The 25,246-nt window shown below is 34.6% G+C and overlaps 2 protein-coding genes across 14 annotated transcripts in view; one reads left to right on the top strand and one right to left on the bottom strand.

Moving 5' to 3' along the window:
• LOC145683909 (RCC1-like G exchanging factor-like protein) overlaps window positions 1-23,273 on the bottom strand; it is a 95,021-nt gene extending 71,748 nt beyond the window's left edge. The window contains exon 1 of one of the 10 annotated variants that reach the window (XM_081755581.1): window positions 23,236-23,273. In XM_081755581.1, the coding sequence (XP_081611707.1) occupies window positions 23,236-23,258 (23 nt within the window). In that variant the 5' untranslated portion in view covers window positions 23,259-23,273. The other 9 variants (XM_081755579.1, XM_081755580.1, XM_081755582.1 and 6 more) reach the window with 9 other exon arrangements.
• The window catches only part of LOC145683907 (aminopeptidase O-like), a 206,100-nt gene that overhangs the window by 153,338 nt on the left and 27,516 nt on the right, over window positions 1-25,246 (top strand). The window contains exon 1 of one of the 4 annotated variants that reach the window (XM_081755570.1): window positions 20,786-21,375. The exons of 1 other annotated variant lie outside the window; for it this stretch is intronic. In XM_081755570.1, the coding sequence (XP_081611696.1) occupies window positions 21,350-21,375 (26 nt within the window). In that variant the 5' untranslated portion in view covers window positions 20,786-21,349. Of the gene's footprint in view, window positions 1-20,785; window positions 21,376-21,429; window positions 21,450-21,770; window positions 21,892-25,246 lie in introns of those variants that run through there. 2 more of the 4 variants (XM_081755573.1, XM_081755571.1) reach the window with 2 other exon arrangements.

Here is a 25,246-nt window from a genome sequence, read left to right as displayed (position 1 = left end):
ATGAATCTTACAAGACACTTGGTTTTGTGCTACGAAATCACAAAAATTTAAACAATATTCAACTGCATTCAAGTTATTTAATAGTTATGTAAGAAGCAGATTAGAGTACGCAAGCGTGATATGGAATCGTTCTTATCACTGTTACATTAAGAAAATTGAAAGAATTCAAATTAAATTCTTGCGACATATGTATTACAAAAAATACAAAATAAGAAAATATTTCTTCATATGAAGAAAATATTTCTTATAATAATTTAGTTAATGAATTTACTTGTGATACATTAGAATTAAGGAGAGATTAACAGATCATTTATTTTTGTATAAAATTGTATATGGCTATTGGAATGTGGTAAGTGTTTACAACTATTAAACTTCAATGTTAAAATGAATGCGTTACGCAATCGGCAACCATTCTACTGTAAGAAATCAAATTCAGTGTCGGTCCAACGTGGCAATGTTTCGTCAGTTCTTGGCACATTGCCGCCTGGAAGGGAACTGGAGGAGATATTTCTTCTCTAGTATAACAGAAACAAGGAACAATATCATAACTACAAGTGTTAAGCACACTTTTAATGTAAAAGTGATTTCAGAAAATTCTTGTAACATAATCCAAAACAAATATGCTCAATATTTCTAGATATTCCATATGTTATTTCTATTTCCATAGTCTATTTATTGTGCCACTAAGATTGTGCATCTTCTACTAGAAAGAAGAAATTTTATGTTACTGTATGATTCTGTTAAATTAGCATGACTGTATCTATTTGTCAAAATTATAATTTAATTGAATAAAAATCTTTAGAAATTATTTTGAAATATTGAACTTATATATGCCTAGAAGAGATTGTATTTGTGTTTTTCCTGTATGTATGTTTTTGCTTTGCTTCGCTTTATCGTGTTATTTTATTGTTCATTTTAATTCTTATTTTTGTTATTGGTATATTAATTTCTTCTTCATAATATGCTGTGGCTATAATATTGTGCTGTGATTGTGTATTATGATGCAATTTCGAATATTTGTATTATATTAAACATTTGTACAATGCGATAGCCTATGTATATTGTGATATATTGTATATTTGTAAATCTGTATATTATTAAGTACATAGTTATAATGCTTAAGCTCTGTTATAGCTGATAGGTATTAAATAAATAAAATTTTCATATTTTAAATTACATGCCTGTAAAATAACTATATCTGTCTTGCACGGGGACTGGCTATATGGAGTGTCCTACTATGGAGGATGTGCAGAAGCTGAGTGAATTTTCTTATCAGTCCTTCTGGTTAGGCTGTTTGTGTCTTGCACGGGGTCTGGCTATATGGAGTGTTCCATTACGGACAATGTGCAGAAGGTCGGTAAAACTTCTTATCAGTCCTTCTGATTAGGCTAAACAGAGGACAAATCAAACTGGGGTTCGGCATGGGATGACAACTCTATCCCGAAAAAAAAAGGAAGAAAATGCCCATCAAGAAGCAGAAAGCGGATATCGGCAACGGAATTACTTAAAGGAAATCTAAAGAACAAATTAAAATAACAGTCAAACCATCTGAAATACATATTTGAGCACGCAAGAAGTTTACAACAACACACGGCCGAAGAACATGCCTTACAATTATTTACTTATTTAATTTTTGTCTCTAACCTTAAGAGGTTCCAAGCTATATACTCTTAAGCTATTGTAATCCACGTTTTTTTTCTTTCTTTTTTTAACCCTCTTTTCTGAATCAAACATGAGGAAACACTAAAACTGATATTTAATTACTTTATATGAGAAGTCCATATAGCGAATTTCAAGTCTCTAGCTTCAAGAGATTCCGAGGTATTATTCTAATTGTAATACCTCCTCTTTTCTTTCCTTCAAAGTCAAAAAAATGAAACAAGTATCTAATTATTTCTTATAAATTCATATATCAAATTTCACGTCTTTAACCTTCAAAGATTCGGAGAATATGATAGTATAATACTGTCATCCCTGTTCCTCCTCCCCGTCCTTGTGGAATTTCCAAAAGTCCTTCCTTATTGGTATATTACGTCACAAAATACTATGCACTCTCCAGATTTCAAGGTTCTGTCCAAATTCCAAGGTTCTATCCAAATTCCAAGTGGTTTGGCCTGGGTGTTGATCAGCAGCCACTTACTCAGGACTAATTCCCTTAATAGAGAGATATAGAAGGGCTTTTGTTCATTTGTTTATTAATTTTAAGTTACGGAGAAAACGATACCATACATTCATCCAAGGAACTGATAAACAAATGAACAAGGTAGTATAGACTGCGAGCAGTACTAACAGTCACAATACCAAGTAAAAGATAACACTTTACATTCGCTGCTATAAATCCAAAAATAGTAGCACTTTCAAGGGGCACGGCCATCATCATCAGCCGACTTGAGTCTGAAAGAGGTAAGAAAGGCAAAAACATTGCGAAAATGAAAGAATAAGAACTGGTTATTCGAGGTAAACAAATCGTTTCACGACTACGAATATTATGTGAATGCACTTACGTTAAACACTATGAAGATAGTCACTGTTCATTGTTAGTGTTTCTCTTTCTTTCCAACCGGCAGAAGTATGTATTAAAAGGATCACTCATTCTATATTAGATTAATTTTCCCTTTTGTCAGGCAGAGTTCAGAGTTAAATTCATGAACGTAGAAAGACTTCTTTATTTTACATCCAATCGCTGTGTCTGCTTTTTGTATTATGCGCTCATCGCCAATATCAAGTTTATTTTCCTTAAGGTGCAATGACAGTTCACGTAATTGCTGCAGGTTGAGAGTCTTAATAATGCGAACATGTCCAGCTATTCTCGTATAAATGTCTCTTTTGATTTGTTTTATGTACAGTTTATCACACCGACAAATTGCATGTTGAACTTCACTAGATAGTTGAGAATCGGTGATGGAAGATTTAGTTAGTTAGGTATTTTGCAAATGATTTTAGGGAATCATGATTTGTCGCCATATCAATTATGAACAAGAGGGCGTAGCATATATTATATTTTTAGATCAATACAATAACTGTAACTGTAATCATTTTTAGAAGGGTAGAAAAGAAACTGTTGAAGTATCATGTTTTGGTAGTGATCTAGTTTTCGAGAAGTACGCTGGAATTCTGTGTTGCGAAAGTCAATCGATAAATTTTATTTCTAGATGCTATAAAATGTCGAAGTGCACATGGTTTCTTTGTCGTCAATTCTACAGAAGGTAGTCTTCAGTAAAGTAGTAGATGGTTTATGAAAGGAAACCGAATTCAGCTCATTACGATAATAAATTATGATGTAACTCACTGCAATGCGATACCACTTTAAAAGAATGATATATATAACGAACATGTAATATATACGAGGAGATATCAAAAAGTTTGTGCAAGCACCCAGGTGACGAACTACGAACCCCTTCAAACATGCAGCTTATAGTTAGGTCCTTGTATGTTAACCATACAAATTCTGGATTCGTTCGAACAACTTTTTCTTTCTTTCTTTTGCAGGTAAATCACTGAAGGTGCAATGACTGACAAGCTTGAGACATGGAGAGTCATTAAATTCCTCCATCTTCAGGGGAAATCAGCAAAGCAGATGCACGAAGAGATGAAAGAAGTCTATGGGGATGTAAGTCCATTCTATGAGATGGTATCCAAAAGTGGAAACGGCAATTCCAAATTGGACACATGCCGCCGTGGACGCCTCCAGATCTGGAAGATTATCTTTCACTGATGATGCCGCATTGATGGAGAAAGTTGAGATCATAATGGAAGACAGGAGGATAACTGAAAGTATTATATGTGTAGTAGGTATGAGTTATGGGGTCTGTCTGGAATATCATTAACAGCCAGCTGCATCTTCAGAAAATATCAGCACGGTGAGTCCCAAGACTACGCACACCTCTTCAGATGAAAAATCGTGAGAACGTTGCAAAAGAAATGTTGCATCGCTGTGAGGTGAACGAAGAGGACTTTTTCGGCAGACTAGTGACTATGGATGAAAGTTAGGTTTATATTTGACCCAGAAACAAAGGAAATGAGCAAACAGTGAAAACACCCAGCTCCTTCCTCCCTCAAAAGACAAGAATGCAGAAGTCTGCCGCCAAGGTGATATTTTTTCGTTTTCTGGGACAGTGACAGATTACCTACCACAGGGGGCAAACTATTACTAGTAATGATAACATACTGTTAATCACTTTCTGTTTCCATGCATTTTGGCACTGGTCTATTTTTTTTCCGGTGGATATCGTTCTTAAAACCACAGTTTAACGTCAGAAATGACGTCATCACTACTCTCGAAATGGCGTCGTTTGAGTGGACACTTCATTTCTTGGAAGAGAAAGAAATCATTTGGTGCTAGGTCCGGTGAGTATGAGGCAATATTTCAGTAGTTTAAGTACGTAGCTAGAGAGACTATGAATAAAGCCTGCAGTTCGTCACAATCGGGAACCTTTTTCTTTATTTACTTTACATGTATGAAAACTCATGCTTAAATAGAACTATTCCCATCTCCTGATCAAGTTATGAGTAGAACTAAAGAAGAAACATCGTGGATTGGTCACAAAACAGGTGCTGCTGTTGGCAGACAATGCACCAGCTCATTCCGCCCATGCATCCATGATGAAGGAAGTGCGATTAGGATATGAAATATTGCCTCATATTCACCGGATCTAGCACCAGGTGACTTCTTTCTCTTTCCAGAAATGAAGCGTCCACTCAGACGACGCCATTTTGAGAGTAGGGATGTCGTCATTTCTGACGTTAAACTGTAGTTTTAAAGCCAAACTGCAGACTTACAAAACGGGGTTACGGAAAGTTAAGAACCGCTGCTAAAAACACGTCGCTAGGCGCCATGACTATGTAGAGAAGGACTAATACCATCATGGTGCCAGACTTCTCCAGAGTAGATTTCATCCAAGTGATTGCATGAACTTTTTGATACCTCCTCGTATGTTGATTAACTTTTAATATACATAACAAGATTATTTCATATAATAGTTGTCTGGAGCGTCAATTCAACTGACTTATATTTGCATATCGTAAGCAAAGCTCTCTGTATTCGTCCTTTCGGCGCACATACGCTCAAGATTGCGGAAGGTATAGTTGTTCCATGTGTAGCTCTTGAAGAAAGGCAGAGTTATGATGTTGAACTATGTAGAAAATGTAAAAAAATAACAGTGAATTTGAGACATCAAGTATTTGTGCAGCATGTAATATAAAAATTCAGAACAAAAATACGATAACAAGGTCAAGAGCGAAAAATATGAATACAAAAGCAAATGACGATCAAAATATGTTGAAATCAAACAATATCGAAGCGTGTTTGAAACTGGTAATAAAGTTTTTAGTGAACTTAAAAATGAGGTGGACCTGCTTAGGCGTGAACAAATAGAACTCAACTTTTAAAGTTGACTGAAGTAAATGTGCAAGGTACAAGTCTATTGAAGGATGCAAATCAAACACAAGGAAATGAATACAAATAGGAACGTTCAAACTGTAATAATAAAATATACAAAGATGTTTTAAAAGTCAATAAAACATGTACAAACAGCAGGCCTACTACTGGGAACAATTATGGTGTGAAAGAAATCAGTGCAAGTGGTAAACATAAGATACACAATGTGCAAGTACAAGTGCAAGGAAAACTGGTAAATTTTGAGAAGTCTCACAACAGAGTAATTAGTACGGAACTGATCCCTCCGCATAACTTAATCAATGAACAAGGTGTTAAGTGGACCGTAGTGCAGAAAAATATAAACAAGTGTAGTTCGAAGAAAATCACGACCGGAAATAAAAAAGAAGTGGATATATTAGTGGAAAACAGATTTGATGTTCTCACTGAGGAAAATGATAAGTACAAAGAAAGTGACAAAATAACCAACGCAGTTTCTGATAGTAATAGTGTAAAGAAAAAGGGCCAGAGTCAGACGTACAGTAAAAGGAAACAAACAACAAAAATACGTTTGTATATGGACAGTCATGGAAGAAATGTAGCGGCACATCTCAAATAACTTCAGTAACTGCGAAGTGATAAGTGCAACCTTTGATAAGGTTAGTGAAGAAATTATTTCGGAATTGGTAGCAATGGACCATAATGATGTTACGGTGGTTTGAGCGGGTACTAATGACATCTAAAAAAATTCAAGTAAATGCATTTTTACTATGCCTAAAACAGCAACTACAGCCGTATTACATACAAAGGTTATAGTGCTTACAGTGCCACACAGATATGATTTGGCCAGGTGGTCATTTGTGAATAAAGAAGTGGAACGTGTGAACAAACAAGTATATAAACTAATAAAACACTTTAAAAACGTTTCTGTTGTGGACGTGAGTATACTAGATAGGAAATTACACACTTCACACGGACTACACCTAAATAGGTTTGGTAAGAAATACGTTTGTGCAGAAATAAAGATTGTGCGCGAGTGGGGTGTAGTAAAAACAACAATACAACACCGTTGTACTGGGATACATTGGTACACACCAAGGAAACTTAAGTAGGAAACAATTTTTTTTTTTTTTTTTTTTTTTTTTTTTTTTTTTTTTTTTTTGCGCTGAACACAAGAATAACCTTGGAAACATAAAACCTGGTGAAGATATCAATACAGTAAAACACTGTAAACTAAATCAGCTTCAAGTATTTCATCACAATGTGCAGGGTTTCGGCAATAAGCTGGATTTCATGCATGTGTTAGTTGAGACAGTGTTATCAACTGCACATGTTATTTGCCTCACGGAGCATTGGTTAAGCTGTACTGATATTCAATCTGTAAAATTGAAAGGTTTTGATTTGGTAAGTCATTATTCAAGAGTTAACTTGATTCATGAAGGAGTTTGTATATTCGTTCATAACAAGTTAAAAGCTGATGAAATTTATGTATCGGTGTTTAATCTGGAACTTCACTTTGAAGTAGTTGCAATAAGTCTCACTGATAAAGTGTGTATATGTAGTATTTACAGATCTAATTCGGGTCACTTACGGGTATTTTTTTTCTTTCTTTCTTTTTTTTTTTTTTTTTTTTTTTTTTTTTTTTTTTTTTTTAGAAATCTTGAACTTCTTCTTGACCATCTGTGCAAAAGATACAGAATAATCATTTTGTGGTGACATAAATATAAATTGGATGGTACCACTAAAGTTAAGACAGATTTACATGACCTATTAACTTCATTTAATCTAAAAGCTATTGTTAATACGCCTACCCGGTTTGGAAAATCAGCACTTGATCAAGTAATAGTAACCAGAGAGTGTCGTAACCATAAACTTGAAATATTCAACCCAGGTTATTCCGATCATGAAGCGCAATTAGTTAGCTTATCACCTCCATCAACTAAGTTACCGGTGTTGCAAAATACTACCAGAATTGAGAAAATATTATTTTCACCGAGTAATATTAGTTACTTTTGTCATTTGTTGGCTCTTGAGACATAGGATGGAATCTATTCAGCTTCCACTATGGACGAGAAATTTAACTCCTTCTTAGATGCATACTTGCACTATTTTAATGTAGCTTTTCCTCTCATTCCAATTAATAAATGTAATAAAATTAAGAAAAGTTGGATTACAACTGGTATTCGTAATTCCAAACGAAATTTAATTAAGTATGCTAAACTGCTTAATAATACAAATGTTTCTGATGTATTCAGAAATTACGTTAAGAAGTATAAACAAACATATAAGAAAGTTATTAAGACAGTAAAGCTAATGCATAATTCGAAAATGATTAATAATTCTAGAAATAAAATTAAAACTATGTGGAATATTATTAACCAGTCGGTACAGACAAATAAAGGTGATATTGCTAATTTGAATCACATCATTTTTGACAATAAAAGAATTACAAACCCTGCGTAAATTGTAAATAAACTTAATAATTATTTTATAACTTCTCTTCAGGTAGCTCTTGGTGCTCTATCCCACCAAGCTGATGCAAGTGGTTCTTCAAATATACCTTCTTATCCAAAATGTACTTTTGTTACTCCAGTAACTCTTGATGAAATATTAGCTATTATAAGAAAGATGAGAAATAGCAGTTCTGCAGATCTAGATGAAGTACCGTCCACTAATATAAAACAATCTGCTTCGATAATTGCTTCCCACCTGACTCATGTAATAAATTTTTCTCTAGAATTAGGCATTTTCCCACAGCGGTTAAAAGTGGCTAAAGTGATTCCCTTGTTCAAAAAGGCAGTCGTTACAATATTAAGAATTATCGCTCTATCTCAGTTTTGTCTGTATTTTCAAAATTTTTCGAGACAGTAATGTCAAATGGGATAAGGAATTACTTACATTCCAATAATCTAATATCATTAGCACAACATTTGTTTTTAACTGACAAATCTACTGATTCTGCAATTTTCGATTTTCTTAGTACCGTTATGCAAGCGATAAATAATAAAAAAATGGGCAATTGGACTCTTTGTTCATCTTACTAAAACATTTGATACTGTAAATCATGATCTCTTACTTAAAAAAAAAAAATATGCTTTTATGGTATAAGAGGAACTGCCAATAAAGGGATCGAGTCTTACTTGAAGGATAAGTATCAGATAGTTCACATTACGAACGAAAATAATGGCAAAATTCATAAGTTTAGCAGTTATAAAGGTACAATACTAACTGGTGTATCTCAAGGATCAGTGCTTGGTCCATTGCTCCTTCTTATATACATTAATGATTTCACACAAGAAATGTTGCCTAATAAAGATGTTTTATTTGCTGATGATACCAATGTTTTTATTACAGGTAACTCACATGATATTGAATATAATCTAAACACTACATTTTCACGATTAAGTAACTGGTTAAGTAGCAATAAGTTAGTTTTAAACAATGATAAAACTTCCTTGCTAAATTTTTATTATCCTTTTCAAAATAAATTTATTCCTTATGTAATGGTAAATAACAAAAGAGTCGCCTTTTCTATTTCAACTAAATTTCTTGGTGTCACCATTAGTTCGAAACTAACTTGGATTGTACATATTTCCCAACTCAACAAAAAATAAGTAGTATTTGTTTCGGCTTTCCTAGACTAAGAGGTAATGTCACAACATAGGCTTTAGTTTCAGTCAGGGTTGGCTGGTTTAAACCAAGGTGGTTTAAACCATGGTTTAAACCAGCTGGTTTTTTCAAAAAAACCAACTGGTTTAAACCAAAAAACAAAAAAAGGTTCGTAAAAGTGTAAGTGTTTGTAAAATCTTGATGAACACACATTTGTGGGTTATCACGTTTCACTCCCGTATATTATTCGTATTATATTCAGACCTAAATTCCCCATTCATTACTCAAAAAGATTATACTACAAAAGTAACTTGTTTTTATAAGTTTATAAATGTTTATTTGTAATATGCCATTACAGTCTAATGATATTATGTTTTTAATAGGAGGGTGCCCGAAATTTTTTGCGCCGACTGTACCTGACGTTTAACAAAAAATTTCTGGCTGTTCCTATAATTCGTAATTTTATTTGTTATTCTATTTCAAATTAACATGGGAAACTGTAAAAAATTATTGGGAATTATAGTTTTGGGAATCAATATCTTTATTTATATTTTAAATTAGTTATAAGTCTTGTATATGTATATGTAAATGGATTATTACAATTCTTACGGTGTCAGTGCTATCCGAAAATATAGATCCACTATTGGACGGAACTTTCCAGATCAAATAACCAATCTAAAATTCGACAGAATTTTCAGGACCACCCTTCACCTCTCTTTTAGATACCTAGGTCCTTCTAAAAACTAGTTTAATCTAGATTTTACCAAATTTTATTCGTTTCAAAGCCCCACCGCCAAAATGCTTAGTTTTGATTGGCTGATAAACCCACGCTATGATATTAGGGCGCAATTATTCCATTCCACGCCGGAAAGTGCTACTGAAGACACTGGTTTTTGTTCGTCTAACTTAAAAGTCGAAAGGACTGAGAGAAACTAAAAATAAAGGTAATATTGTGACGTTATTAACGTATAAAAAATCACTGGAAGCTATGGAGCCATAATTTGCCAATTTTTATAGTAAAAAACCGGACTGTAGAGCAGAAATAGGAAGTCAACTCGGTAACGCCATGTTTTGCTGATATAATTAGTGGTGGACAGGTTCTGTGAAGTGCATCAGTTTGCTAGTTGTTCTTAGAAAGAAAAAATCTATAAACAGTTTCGGAAGAGTAGTGTTTCTCCCTTAAAATATTCTCATCCTGAAAATTACTCCTTTTAGAGTTACGTTAGGCCTGCCCCACTGCAGATTGTATTCGTGTATGTAGTAAATGTGATTTCTTTTGTACTTATTTAGTAATAACATGGCGGTATTTAATTTCTTTGTAGTTAGGATAGTGATCACAATGCACGTGTGAATTATCAGTAAGGGCTCCTATCTGACTCCCAAATTGGGAGTACGGCTTCCAGCGGGATGAGTTGAATATGTAGTTTGTTCCGGGTTCCTGCCCCTTCAGGGCAGGGGTCCTATTGTTAGCTAATACTTCGATACGTCCCCTCGGGGGCGTTGATTAAACACTTAAGAATGTGATTCAGTGAAACAAGGGCCAGCTGGCCCTGTCCCTTTCTTTCCTTTTCCTTTCGAGCCGATTTAAAATGGTAAAATATGAATGTTTTCTGTGTGTATTTATCAGTACAACATGTATTAATGGTAGTGATAATTGGTGTGTATTGGCATGATGTGTCTTGTAGTTTGAGTAGTATGTGTATATTTGTAATGTAGTATCAGTGGTAGTGGTAGTTAAGTGATGAAAGAGTGTGTGAGATAATTAAATACGGACAGTGTAGTATTTACTATGCGATAAATTTTTATTACTCCGTCATTAAGTGAACGTAATATAGTATAATAATTCCGTGTACAAGGTCACATTCCGTTGTTCAAGGGTTGATTATATCGTCGCTAGCCCTAGTGTCAAAAGTCAGTACTAACCGCCATTCTTCCGTCGAGGTGCTTAGTGATTTAGTTTTCATGAAATTGACCTTTCTTTCCGAAATAAAACCTAGAAGGTATAATTCACAGCCCATATGAATGTACAGTTAGGTCAAGTGACCCAAAATTAATATATTCTGAAAGTTTCAACATTCTGCATAGTCTAGAAATCGAGATATTTAAATAAATAAACAATACGTAAATTTTTAACAGAAGTCGGGCGATATGATGCTAGTTCTTCGCTTTGGAATTATATTAGATGTTCATTTTTCTTCGTGGCTGCAGAAGTCAATTGTTGCTGCAGAAATTTCGTAAACATTAAATATTATCGCGGATAATTCTATTTTTAGTGAACATACGTAGGATTTTTTTTTCTTTCTTCTTAATAAAGCTACCGAGTATTACATAGTATTGTGTGTTTGGGATGAAAGAGTCTTGGGTTCGAGTGAGGTTGTCGTGCGGTGATCAGAATGGGAAATGTTTGTGGTGACTATAGATTTTAAAGTGTTATGATGAAATGTGTAAATACTGCTACGTTTATATCCATCTAGGGATTTCGAGAAAATCACTTTCACTAGAGGAAGTTTCTCCTCTTAGACGGTCTATTTCCAAACTTATTAATCGAATAATTTCAAGTTATTTATCCAACACTGGGACACTTCACGAGACCTTTCATTAGGATCACTTTCGTATATGTTTATACATGGTTCGGATTTAAAAAAAAAAAAATGATCTTCCACAGGTGTACGGAGTATGATGGTTCAAATTGAGGATAAAAAAAAAACTGGTCAAGTCACAGGATACATATGAAGGTGAGACGGATTCAAGGTACACTTTCCACAATGGTTTTAGGTTAATTGTTCAGGGATAATATTTGTTATGATGTGGGTTACGTTTAGACCTGCCGATATTTTTTCAATGCATGCCATTATATAATTACAGAGGTTATCACTTACATTGATTCAGAAGAAAAGGAAAATTACTTAAGTGCACGGCGGTATTCTTAACAAAATCTACATTCTTAAATTCGTCGGAAGACTTCTGGTAAACTATAGCAACCAATACACGTCTAGGGGGACAGACACGAGCGCTCTTACATATATTCATAATACATTTAATATCATACTTTTACTTTAACATCATATTCACATACTAATTACACATACATTTCGAAGTATTTATTTCTCTCTCTCTATATATATATATTTATAATAAATGCGCACACATTTAAATTAATCACCCCTACAATAAATTCTAAGAAGGTTGCAACATTGTCCAAGAAAACAAATGACTTCCAACATTACATTTGGAAACAAATTAAATTTTATCTGATACCGCGCGTCTATAAATTTTTAACTTTTATATAATCAATTCGTGTTTAAATCATGAAGGAGAAAAAAAAAAAAAACTTTGTGAGGCAGGCACGTAACACAGAGCATTTCTAGATATAACTAGGTAAATCAAAATACAATTTCTGGGCCCAGATTAACTACAAAGTAATCGAAAACCAAAACAGAAAGGAAAGTGACCAACGGATTAAAAAAAAACTTAAGAGGGACGACGGTGAAAGAACGTAATCGAAGTGTCGTCAACTACGAAGTCTTTGTTCATTTCGGCGATAGGTCAAAATGTGATGGAGGACCCAATCATTATCTACTCCATTCATGAATCGTGTCTTGCAACGTCTCAGCTGGTAATTTCAGATCAGAGTTGTACGTTAAATAAATCGTAAGTAACAAGTTCAAAATCTTGGGGGGGGGGAAGGTTGAAAAAAAATAAAAAAAAAAAACTTGAAGAAATGAAGACAGAGAGAGAGATAGAGAAGAAGGAAGACGAAGAATAGGGGCGCCAAAGACTTAAGTGAGAAATAACTAACGCTACAAAGTTAGAAGTCGAATTTCGCTCTCAACAAAATCCATAGCCAAAATATTCTTAACATGCCAAAAGGGTGGTCTACTCAAATACGTAGACTCAAGGGGCGCCCTGCTGCCAAGGATGCAAGTTCTGTGTCCATCAGATCCCAATCCCACAAGAGTTTGCTTGTAAGATTGAAATCCGATCCCCGTATCCGGCCCAGACCAGCAGGAAAAAAGGAGAGGGGAAAAGGGACCAGGTAACTGCGTCCCCAATTTTGAAATCTCTAAGTAAAAAAAAAAAAAAATATTCGACCCCTTAGAAAAACTAAGAAGGTTCGAGGACAGTAATGAAACTAGAATAGAAGTATTATCTAAGATATCCCTAACTAATGATTTGCCGAAATAAAAAAAAAATTAAATAAACTGAATTTTGGATCGGTGATTTCTATGCCAAACCTCACCGATAGCTACCCTGCGCAGACACGCCACAGTCTGGGATGTCGTTAATTTCCCTCGTCTAATTAAACTAAGAAAAGAAATGAAAATACTTAAAGGGACTAGGGGTCGACATCCGGGTACGCGAATAAATTTCAATAATTAATTGTTTTGATTCTGTACCCTATCAGAGCTGTCGCCTCCATGAACATTGTAAGCTAGCCCGAGTAGGTAACGTGGGGAAAAAAAAAAATCTCACGGAGCAGGATATTCTATTTAAAAAAAAACGACCAGAAAATATAATTCACTACAGCCCTGTTCTATAACTGCTACTGTCTTTTCATAATTTATTATTCAATATGTTTAGTCAACGATTATATGATGCTACCCATTCTATCAGATGGTATTACTATGGTTGATTATTATTATAACACATTAAACTACAAAATATTACCATAGTCCGACTATATATCGCCCTCCGGTCCGCGTGATATTATGGCGCAGGGGTCAGAACCTGAGATGTTTGTAGTTACCCGTATCTATTCAATATCTATATATCAACACGCGGTGAAGTATTCACTGGGCTACTATATATATTTAACTATATGGGTGTCCTATATTCTATATTCATTTATTACATATTTTGTGATTTTTTGTAGTTGTTATTATTGTTATGTAATTGCAATCGAAGAAAAATTCTAAATATTGTTTCGTTTCAATGTTTACTATTGATAAAATACATCGAAAATGCCGTACTTTTTTTGTGTGTGTGGGGGGACTAAATGCCATACATACAGACCCCACGAGAAGCATTTAATGAAATAAGTATCTTTGGTATCTATTTATGTATAAATGAGTCTGAGCCAAAGTGGACTCAAATAATTCGTATCTTTATTCACTTTTCTTATTGATATGCAGATTAAGTCGGTGTATTTCTTTAATTTGGACCAATAAAAGTCGTTGTTAACTAACTTGAACTAAATTAGTTCTTCTGTACTCCGTAGTACTTTGAAATTGTTCATATGTAATTCTGTGTAATGGTTTCACTTGTGCAACTGTTTATCTTTTCGTCCTTCTGAAATGACTCTTGACAGTTATATTAAGAAGCATGTAAAGATCAGTACAACGTATTTTTTTTTTTTTTTATCAGGATTTCTTCGTGAGTGAGTCGGCAGACGTATCGCATTTGTGGCCAATTAGTCCTGGTTCCGAGTTCAAATGGAGGGCAATTTCTCTCGGATGTAACTCGAGAAGCGGTTTTTATTCCGCTTTAAGCTTATGTGACCCCTTCCAGCATAACCCGGTTGTTGCATAATAACATCAAGGCGAAACAAACTTATTTCTGACCATATATGATATGAATGTATAGAGGAAATTATTTAAACCATAAAAACCTGGTTTAAACCAAAAAAACCTGGTTTAAACCAAAAAAACCGGTTTTTTTGGTTTTTTTAATAAAAACCATGGTTTTTGCCAACCCTGGTTTCAGTATACTATGCAAAATTCCATTCTTTAATAAGTTACGGTATTATTTATGGGGGTTATTCTACTGAATGTATTAACACGTTTCGCTTACAAAAGAAAGTACTAAGGGTTGTGTTTGGATTGTCACCAAAGTCTTCTTGCAAGTCCATCTATCGAGGACAAAAGATATTACCATTACGTTGTGTGTATCTATATAAAATTATCTTGTTTACCGTAAATGACAAACAATCATTTATTGAAAACAGTAACATCCATAAATAAAATACTCGATTCGTTAATAATTTGCATGCTATTCCCAAAAATTTCTCGTTTTTTTCAAAAAAGCGTATATATTAACTGTACAAAAAATTTCAATAAGTTCCCTGGCTTTCTAAAGCAAAACAAATCATATACTATGTTTTAATCTGATCTTCACAAGTTCTTAGTAGATAAGTGTTACTACTCGGTAAATGAGGTTTTGGAAGACAATGTAAAATGCCTTTTGTTAATTATTTTATGAATGTGTAAGCTTATAAAAGTCATAGTTATGTACAGAGTTGGCTGGTTTAAACCAAGGTGGTTTAAAACAGCTGTTTTTTTAAAAAAATAAAAACAATTGGTTTAAACCAAAAAACGAAAAATGTTCGTAAGAGTGTAAGTGTTCGTAAAATCTTGATGAACACACATTTGTGGATTATCACGTTTCACTCCCTATATTATTCGTATTATATTCAGACCTAAATTCCCCATTCAGTACTCAAAGAGATTATGCTATAAAAGCAACTTTTGTTGTTTTTATAATTTTATGATCTTTTTATAGTTTGTTATTATTGTTATGCAATTACAATCAAAGAAAAATTCTAAATATTGTTTCGTTTTAATAATGTTTACTGTTGGTAAAATACATCGAAGTGCCGTACTTTTTTTGGGGGGGGGAGGGTCATACAAAATCCCACCAGAGGCATTTATTGAAATCAGAAGTATCTTTGGTATCTATTTATGTATAAATGGGTCAGGACCAAAGTGAATTCAAATAATTCGTATCTTTATTCACTTTCTTTACTGATATGCAAATTAAGTCGTTGTATTTCTTTAACTTGGACTAATAAAAGTCGTAGTAAACTAACTTGGACTAAATTAGTTCTTCTGTACTCTGCAGTATTTTGAAATTGTCCATATGTAATTCTGTATAATGGTTTCACTTGTGCAACTGTTTATTTTTACATTTTTTTATTTATTTATTTTTTATTTTATTTATTTATTTTTGTCCTTCTGAAATGGCTCTTGACAATTATATTAACAAGTATGTAAAGATCAGTACGATGTATTTTTATCAGGAGTCCTTCGTGAGTGAGTCGGTAGACGTATCGCCAGTTAATCCTGGTTTCGAGTTCAAATGGAGGACAATTTCTCTCAGACGTAAGCCGAGAAGCGGTTTGGATTTCGCTTTAAGCTTATGTAACCCCTTCCAGCGTAACCCGATTGTTGTATAATAACACCAAGGCGAAACAAACTTATTTCTGTCCATATGTGATGTAAATACATAGAGCAAATTATTTAAACCAAAAAAACCGGGTTTAAACCAAAAAAACATGTTTTTTTGTTTTTCAATAAAAACCATGCTTTTTGCCAACCCTGGTTATGTATGTATTACTCTATTTGTAAGTTTTTTACAGCATATATATAATTATTTTGTAATTCTGACAACTGTATGCGTACTCGAGAATACTGTCATTTGTATGCAAAACAGGCAAATAAATAAATAAATATTGTACACTAATTAGGAACATTTACAATCAACAACAAATAAACACTAAAAAATATGCCTCGGGTTAAATTTTGAGCTAGTATTCTTGAAAGAGAATCAGTGGTGATGAATCTTACACATAACATGAAGCTAATACATAACATGCACAGTTGTTACCATTAACATAGCTACCAAGCATTACTTAAAAAAGACTGGTGTTATTCCTGTACTGTATCATTGTCAAAATTAGAAATACAAAATATTATCACTGCCAATACGGTAATACATTTATATAATGTTTTCTAAAAGTCACGACCAGGCAATATATTGTACAAACGGAAGTAGTTACGAACGGTTTGACCATAATAATGCACAGGAGGAAAACTTCCGAATGAACTACTAAGTACGTAGCTAGATAGACTATGAATAAAGCCTGCAGTTCATCAAAATCGGATACCTTTTTCTCAGGGTTGGCTGTTTAAACCAAAGTGGTTTAAATTATGGTTTAAACCAGCTGTTTTTTTTTTCAAAAAAAAAATGGTTTAAACCAAAAAAAAAAAAAAAAAGAACGAAAAATGCTTTAAATCGTGTGAGCTTCATGGTGACGTCTCCACATATCAAAGCATCTGCATTACGTTTATCTACTTTTCATCTTTTAATCAAGAGGTCCCATGTTCAATTCTCGGTCGAACCACAACCCATCTTTCAAGTGTAAACCAAGTAGCGATTCGAGGTGTCCCTTTAAGCGAAAGTCTTCTCCGTGATAACCTTAGTATTTCAGAAGGATGTTAAGCCTAAATATACGAAATGAAACCAAATTATATATTTCTACTGCCCTGAATGCCTGTTGTTTTATAAATAAACCAAAGTTGCTTAAATATATTGATAGAAATTTGCCAAATTTATCAACTGCCTACGTAGCTTCCAACATCAGCTTGGATTCGACTTTGTTTTAATTTTATTGAATGATACCTACATACCAAATTTGCAATTTAATAGCTCAGTTTTAGCGTAGTGATTATGATACGTTGACCTTAAAATTGTACAAACAAACACATTTAAAGTAATAACAGGATTTTACCAATGGCTAAGGCGGGAGTTTCCCGATTTATATGTAATTCTGTATAACGTTTTTACGTGTGTAACTGTTTATCTTTTTGTCCTTCTGAAATGACTCTTGACAATTATGTTAACAACTAGGCCTATGTAAAGATCAGTACAACGTATTTTTATCAGGAGTCCTTCGTGAGTGAGTCGGCAATCGCATTTGTGACCAATTAGTCCTAGTTTCGTGTCGAAATGGACAGTTTCTCTTGGATGTAAGCCGAGAAGCGGTTTGGATTCCGCTTTAAGCTTATGTAACCACTTCCAGCATAACCTTGTTGTTGCATAATAACACCAAGGTGATACAAACTAATTTCTGTCGATATCTAATATAAATACAGACAGTAAATTATTTAAACCAAAAAAAAAAAAAAAAAAAACTGGTTTTTTGGTTTTTTCAATAAAAACCATGGTTTTTGCCAACCTTGCTTTTTCCTTATTTACTTTATATGTATGAAAATCCATGCTTAAATAGAACTATTCCCATCCTTCCCTTCCGCTTCCATATTGGAATCAGATAAAGTTTTTTAAATGGGACTGTGGTCGTGTGATACATGTTTTAGGGCTAGAATTTATAAATACGTTTGTTAAGTCCACTTTGAACTAACTGTTTTGGGTTAGAAGTTAAATTTTAGGATACCTAGTAACTTATTTTAGGATATCATGTAACTTTTCGTATAACATGTGTAATTCATAAGAAATCACGTGGGAACGGTTTCAAGTTGTACTTCTATCTCTTAGATGTGCCTCGGTGTGCGAATGACACGATGTCACTGACAAGAGACAGTCCTGCTAGCTAGCAGCCATAGTTCCGTAAAAATTGCAAGAGTCTTGAATGAACAATACCCTCATCAGGAACCAATCTTCAATAATGCTATCAGGAATTTAATACGTTAAGTTTCAAGCCATAACATCGGTAGAAGATAAACCTAGTTCTCCCCATCCATGCTCAACAACTGATGAGAATACATGTTTTATATGAAATGTTGAATGGTTCATTAGACGATATTTGGTAATCATAGTTGAGAAAATTAATGAAAATTCTAACAGATAAATAATAATTGATTAAATTTAAAATTAATTTTAATTGATTAAAGTTAAAATTAAGGATGGCCAATTCCAGAATTTTTACTTTCCGGAATTTGGAAAGTAAAATCGGAAAATTCCAAAAATCAGAAAAATCCCGGATTTCGGAAAAAATCCGGAATTTAGAAAATTCCATAATCTTTTCGAAATCCGGGAAGTGAAATTTTCAATTCTGGAAAATAAATTTTCCGCAATCCAGATTCTGGAAGATTTTGGTCATCCCTAGTTAAAATTAACCATTTACATTACTATGTAACTAAGTTGAAGTTAATGTAAAGTTCAATAGATAAAGCTAAGGATATGGGAAAACTTACTGCATTATATGAAATATTTCTGTTTATGTATAGTATTAAAATATAATAAAAATGATCAATATACATCATGCCAATGTTATATCCTTGCAAAATATCAATTTCACATGATTTTTGAGGGGAAAAAATAACGATCATTTTTTTAATAGTTATGAATATGTTTTAACGATTATCAACTAAAAATAAATTCTCAGAAATTTTAATTGCTTAAATTCAAAATTAACAAAAAGTTTAGCTGAATTTCTTAGTTAATACTTAATTTTTAACGGATTAGTTACAAGCCTGTTGGTAACTCTCTTAAGAACGTCTCTCAGAGAAGTGTCCAAATGATCTAAGAGAACGTAAACGGCCTCTATTAAAATTGAAAATGTTAGAATATATTACGGGGAAAGACCCAGATCGTAGAAAACCAGTTTTCTGAATAGATATTAGCGCAACGAAGCTTTGATCTCGAAATTTACTACAACAGAATGCTTATGTCCACCTATCATTCATGGACAAGTTGAACAAGCAAACACTATGACACTGGCAAATCAAGATGGACGTATCACTGTAAAGTGCCAGGACAGAGAAAAGAGAGACATGGTGCGAACTATGAGGAACGGGAGAACCCCAAGGGAAGTGGGAGGAAACGGGAGAACCCCGAGAAAACCCACGTACACGGTGTTTGTCCACCACAAAGTTCGCTTGGCGGGGGCTGGGATCGAACCCGAGACCCCAAACACCAGGGGTGTTGTGTGAAGAAGAGTAGTGTGGTTTGTGAAGAGTAAGTGAAAGTCATGTGACAGTGATAGTTGAGGGTTAAATTTGGTTGCCAAAGTTTCTAGCAAATTTTGAAAATTTACCGGAAAAAATGGTTAATTTGCTTGTTGGTGTGATTGATAATATGTAAGCAGAGCGGAAGTTATGTTTATTTTTATCATAAGCTGTTATTATAAACATGTAACTATTTGACAAACGGAAGGAACTACTTCTCGCAAATTATCGCATGGTTGGATTTTGGGAAAGTAACGAGCAGTTGTATTTTGAACATGGCTCCACGTGAGACGCTTCATTTGGTATCCTTACGCAGAGGAGAAATTACACCATTAATTTTAACAAAATGGATCCAAACTTAATTCGGTCCTAATCCCAAGGTAACCATACCCTACTTATTCCTACCTTACTCTACTCTCTTCCACCCTACTCTACATCTTTTTAAAGTGGTCCTTTTTTTTTTTTTAATTTTCGTATCTATTACGAAAGTGGTTGTTGTTGTTGATTGTTTTTGATGATGTAAGCGGCATTGTAAGTGGAGGCAGAAGGGACTATTTGACGAAGAGGTACATTTGTTTTGATTCAGTGCCGAGAAAGGCAATGTGGAAGTGGCGTGCATATTTCCACACGATTGTGCACGACTTTCTACTCAAAATTCGGAACTTTTACATATCTGTGTTTAGACGATCTAACTTAACCTAATACAATACATTTCTTACCTAATTTACTACTTTTTTCGATTTCCTAGGAGAGTTTACACGCCTCAGATTTAACCTAACCTACCCTCGTTTAGTACATTTTGATGTTTTTTTTTTTCCGCTTTTCGTGCGATCCGGCGATGCAGCACTAATGACCAAATTTGTAAGGAAGTAATTGTGCATGCGTCAGGAAAATAACTCCAGAAAATAAGCATGTCTTAGAAACTCAATTAAAGCAACAAAAATCAGCTAAATTGTTTTATTTTTAAGAAATATTGAAAACCTACTCGACCACTTTCATCTGTAAGTGTTTCGACACAACTAATTTAACGTACGTAGCATCAACGTATATTAGTATAGCCACAACTCGAAAGATAAAACACAATAATTTGGAAATTCGTGGTACCCTCAGTGCATAACAATGTAAAATACAGTAGGACGTCCATAATCCGAACGTCAAAAATTCGAACGCGGCCCTTAGAGGCTTTTTACATTCTGTCAGCTCTAGCGATAAACAAACAATAGGGTTGACCATCGGCGTTCTGTGAAGTCAGTGCTTTTACAAAAGCTCATTCATATGTAATTGTTGGCTTGTGTATAGCCCGCTCCCCCCAGTTCTTTGTCACTGGAACTGGAAGAATCACTACTACTGCTACTGCTGCTGCTGCTACTACTACTACTGATACTACGACTACTACTACTACCGCTACTAGTACTACTACTACTTATATCAGGAACAGAACCCAACCAACCCCTGCGGGGCTTCTAACCCGTTCCTACTACTATTACTACTACTACCACTGCTACTACTACTACTACTACCGATACTACTACTACTACTACTTATACTAAAGCTTTCTTGCCACAAGATTTACATCTTAAATCTTTATAACATGCGATTCCGATTCATTATGAACTAATATGAATCGGTAGAATCACTGGGGGGAGCGGGCTATACTTAATCCGAACAGCGTAATTTAGTGTACATGCAGGTTCCTCAGAAACAATACATGTAAGTAGCCTTACGTACGGTATTGTGATTATTCTATGTACTGTATAACCACTGTATCGGTAAAAGAGTATACCGTAAGTATATTTAAGCCTAAATGGCATTTTCTTGGGCATTTTTGTAAATCCAAACTACCTGTGGTCCCAATTACTTCGGATTTTTGACTTCCTACTATAAATAACATTCATTCAACTTAACCAACAAAAAATACTCACAAAATTTTCTTGCCTAAAAGAACAGTCGACAAAAATAAAATTCGCAATAATTTCTTCAACACATTCTACATTTATATTTCTGACATTTGTCAATACGAAATGACGAATGCCATGCTAGTAAATAAACCAAAATTTACAAATTCACCGCCGAAAAAATATAACTTCTGCTCTCTGTTACGCTAGAAGTACTTCTTTTGTCTGTCTTCATTTTCATTGAAAATCAACAACTCAACAACAACGAGGTAAAATTACGATACTTTTCGAGATGGTAGCAGTGCTTATTTTACATCGGTCGTCATAACAGGTAACTTGAAATACGAAGTTTATAATAGTAAAGATTAACAGTAAAATAGCGAAAATTTCAAAAATTCATACAGATTAAGTTTAGGGACGCTACTCAAATTGACTTGAAATATTTCGTACAGATCAAGTTTAGCCACACCACTTAAATATTCAAAAATTATAATTCTTTCATTAAATTCTGCCTTGTTCTACAAAGGTCTGCACTGGGGAATATGCCAACAACCTACCTGGCATAGATGAAGTTCAACGGCTCCATCAAAAGTAATTTTTGAACAATGTAAATTCTTTCAAGATTTTGGTATAAATACAGCGTCTAAATGTGCATCATGAAAACCATAATGGAAAAAACGGCACACGTCAAGTTTAGGTACACTACATTTTGCAAAAAGATGCGCAGTTCAAGTTTAGGTACATTATTGAGAATAATTAAGAAAAATGTTGCTTACACTAGCTTCCTTCTTATTATCCTCCAAAAGATTAGCGTTGGATGACATGACATTACGTAACGGACTAACTACCGCAGATGGCGGCTCTAAAATACAAAATTCACGGAGAACTGGACGAAATGTCAGCATGAGAATAAACTTTTGAAAAGGTAATAACGATGATCAGTGTAGAGTTATTAAGTAGGGAGAAGAAGTTAAATGTAGCTATATGAAAAAATCACATGAAATCTTTAAGGTTTACGCCCCATGTTAATGCCGCCGAGGCCAAACGAGACGGTGATGATGAGAAATGAATGAAATGGTGGAATGAAGAAACGGGAGAACCCGAGGAAACCCACACACACCGGATCGAACCAAGGACTCCATGCACCAGAAGTGAACGCTCTATCACTGAATCACCGCGGTCCCTCTGGCTATATGAGTTTGCAGATTGATGTGATATTAGGTAAACAAACAACAGAGCATAATATTACAGTGTTTCAAACCCACTGTCTTATTAACTAACCTAGGACATACTATATGCTGCTGGGAGTTGCATCTGAATTCAGTGTAGGCCTATTCAGACAAAATTTTAGGTACCATCCTACTTTATGCGTGTGTGGCGCAAGCGGAGGGGGACGTAAAATCCACGGAAGAACTTTGTTACTTAATTTCACAATAGGATTGTACAAGTAATGAAAATACGTACAGATCTTACGTGTATACTAAGGTAAAAAAAATTCGAAATGGAAAGTGAGCTCTCTACCACATAGTACTACTTAAGAAATACATGATAAAGTGAAGTACCATATCAAGCCAGTGTACCAAATGATCATACAAGTGTCACAAAGCTATGCAACACACAAGACATGAATTTTACGCCATATATTTTTCCTATCCTTCTTTATGGGTATACCTACCCTCTCTGAAGCGCCTGCTCCATATAGACGCACCTCTTCCTCGCTGCCCCTCGGTCCTCCCTTCTGCTCTAACTGGCTTAGGTAACATTAGTACCTTTTTGTTGCCACCTAGCACAAGTTGTTTCTTGTCTTATACACTGTAGATTTTATGCCACACGTTCACTTTATTTATAGTTAGCTCTTCTGAAGTAAATCTACAACTACTACTGGAGCTCGTCATTTCGTGCATGATATGCTAAAAGAAATGCATTTTTCATGAACATAATGGTATGGGATAGCACACAGCAAAGAAATATTTTTGTATTTGTTTTGGAATTTTTAATATCCCAAGGACATGAACTTAAAAGGGGTGCAGGGCAATACCCCGAAACGCACTCTAAAAGTTTATGTAATGCCACAAATTTACGAGTGGTGTGTAATTTGCAACACTTAACAGTTGGAGGGTACTAATTTTGCGCTGTTATACTATATAGATATCGGGGGTAGGAGTGAGTAAAGGAAGCATGAAAATAAGAAATATTTGTAATTAACCAAGGATGTTATAAAATACAGGATCTGCACATACAACAAAATCATGAAGCCACAATTCACAGCTTCGCCACACCTACTCTGCCCACTCCGCGCCAATAGGATCGCAATGTTTCGAGCCAACAATCATGGCGGAAACGAGAGTAGCTAATCAGACGTGCCGGCTCAGACGATGCTCGGTTTTTTTTTTTTTTTTTTTTTTTTTTTTTTTTTCATTGAGTTCATATGTTGAAGATGCGTATGGGCAGATCCTCTATTTTATAACATCCTTGTAATTAACAGTGAAAATGAAACTAAACTGGAGTAATTGTTCGTAAATTATACTAAGATAACAACAAGTACTAATACAACGTTTAAACAGAGTCATGTGTTTCTTATCGGGAGGCCCCATCTGCGGCAGATTAGCCTACTTAGCATTGATGAAGTTCAAAAGGGGCCGCGAGTAATTTATTATAATTTGTGTTTGAATACAGCATCAGTATCTATGCTATAAAAACTAAAGTGCAAAAACGCGAACTAACCTGTGTTAGGAGTTCAGCGGTGATCGTGTTAGTGTCAACATCCCCTGGTGTATTGCGCAGAAGAGGAAGGGGATTAAGTGAAAAGTGCACATCTTGCTTCATTACACACATTTACATTTATACACAAATACTCTGCTCATCTATATTTCATTTATTTTTCACTTTTTCTCACTTTTACGCCCTTTCCATCTGGGTAGCTGGCCCTCTTCATTCCGTTAAACCCCCTTCCCGATGTTGAATTCAATTCTTCCCTATTTTGACAATTTTTCAACTAACCTGACTTTGACTTATTTCTATATATTACATGCATCTACTGAATTCTATTTTTAACTGTTGTCAATTTCTCTATACTATACTTCAGGCACTTCGACTTCACTGTCGGCCAACCTTGCAAATGGCGATGTCCGCCATTTGCAAACTTTTGTACACTTTATTATACTAATAAGTCAATTTCTACACAAACAAGTCAATATTTCTACATTTATAGCAAACTTGACCGTAGTTGTTGGTGCACCTAATTATTAAACACCATTAATGGTAACGAAAAAACCTGCGTTAGGTGGCCACAAAAATGCACGAATGCTGTGTAACCGAGTCAGGGTAGGACGATGCTATGGGTCTGCACAATAGGGCAGAGGTACATATGAACGGAACTGGTGCGTCAGCGACGGCGAGTATACACATAAGCGAGGCCAATGAAAACCCGTTAGCTTCCGCAATGATATGAGTTTCAGTAGCACTTACTGTTCTTTCACCCTACTAATGCTACACTTGTAAACATGAAAATCAACTTTTGTACACTTCTGGTCACTGCAAACTGGATGCCGAAATGAAAAACTAAGTTCGAATAATAATCAGTGGCGAAGCGCACTATGAGGCCTGTAAGGCCGGGCCTATCGTGTTTTCTACCGTATATTTTATTTATCTTTGGTTTCTTATAAAATGAAGTCAATAGGCTACTT

This window comes from Thermobia domestica, chromosome 4, assembly GCF_964235325.1.
Source record: "Thermobia domestica chromosome 4, izTheDome1.hap1.1, whole genome shotgun sequence".
Taxonomy (NCBI): domain Eukaryota; kingdom Metazoa; phylum Arthropoda; class Insecta; order Zygentoma; family Lepismatidae; genus Thermobia; species Thermobia domestica.
This window is presented reverse-complemented; position numbering and strand designations above follow the sequence as displayed.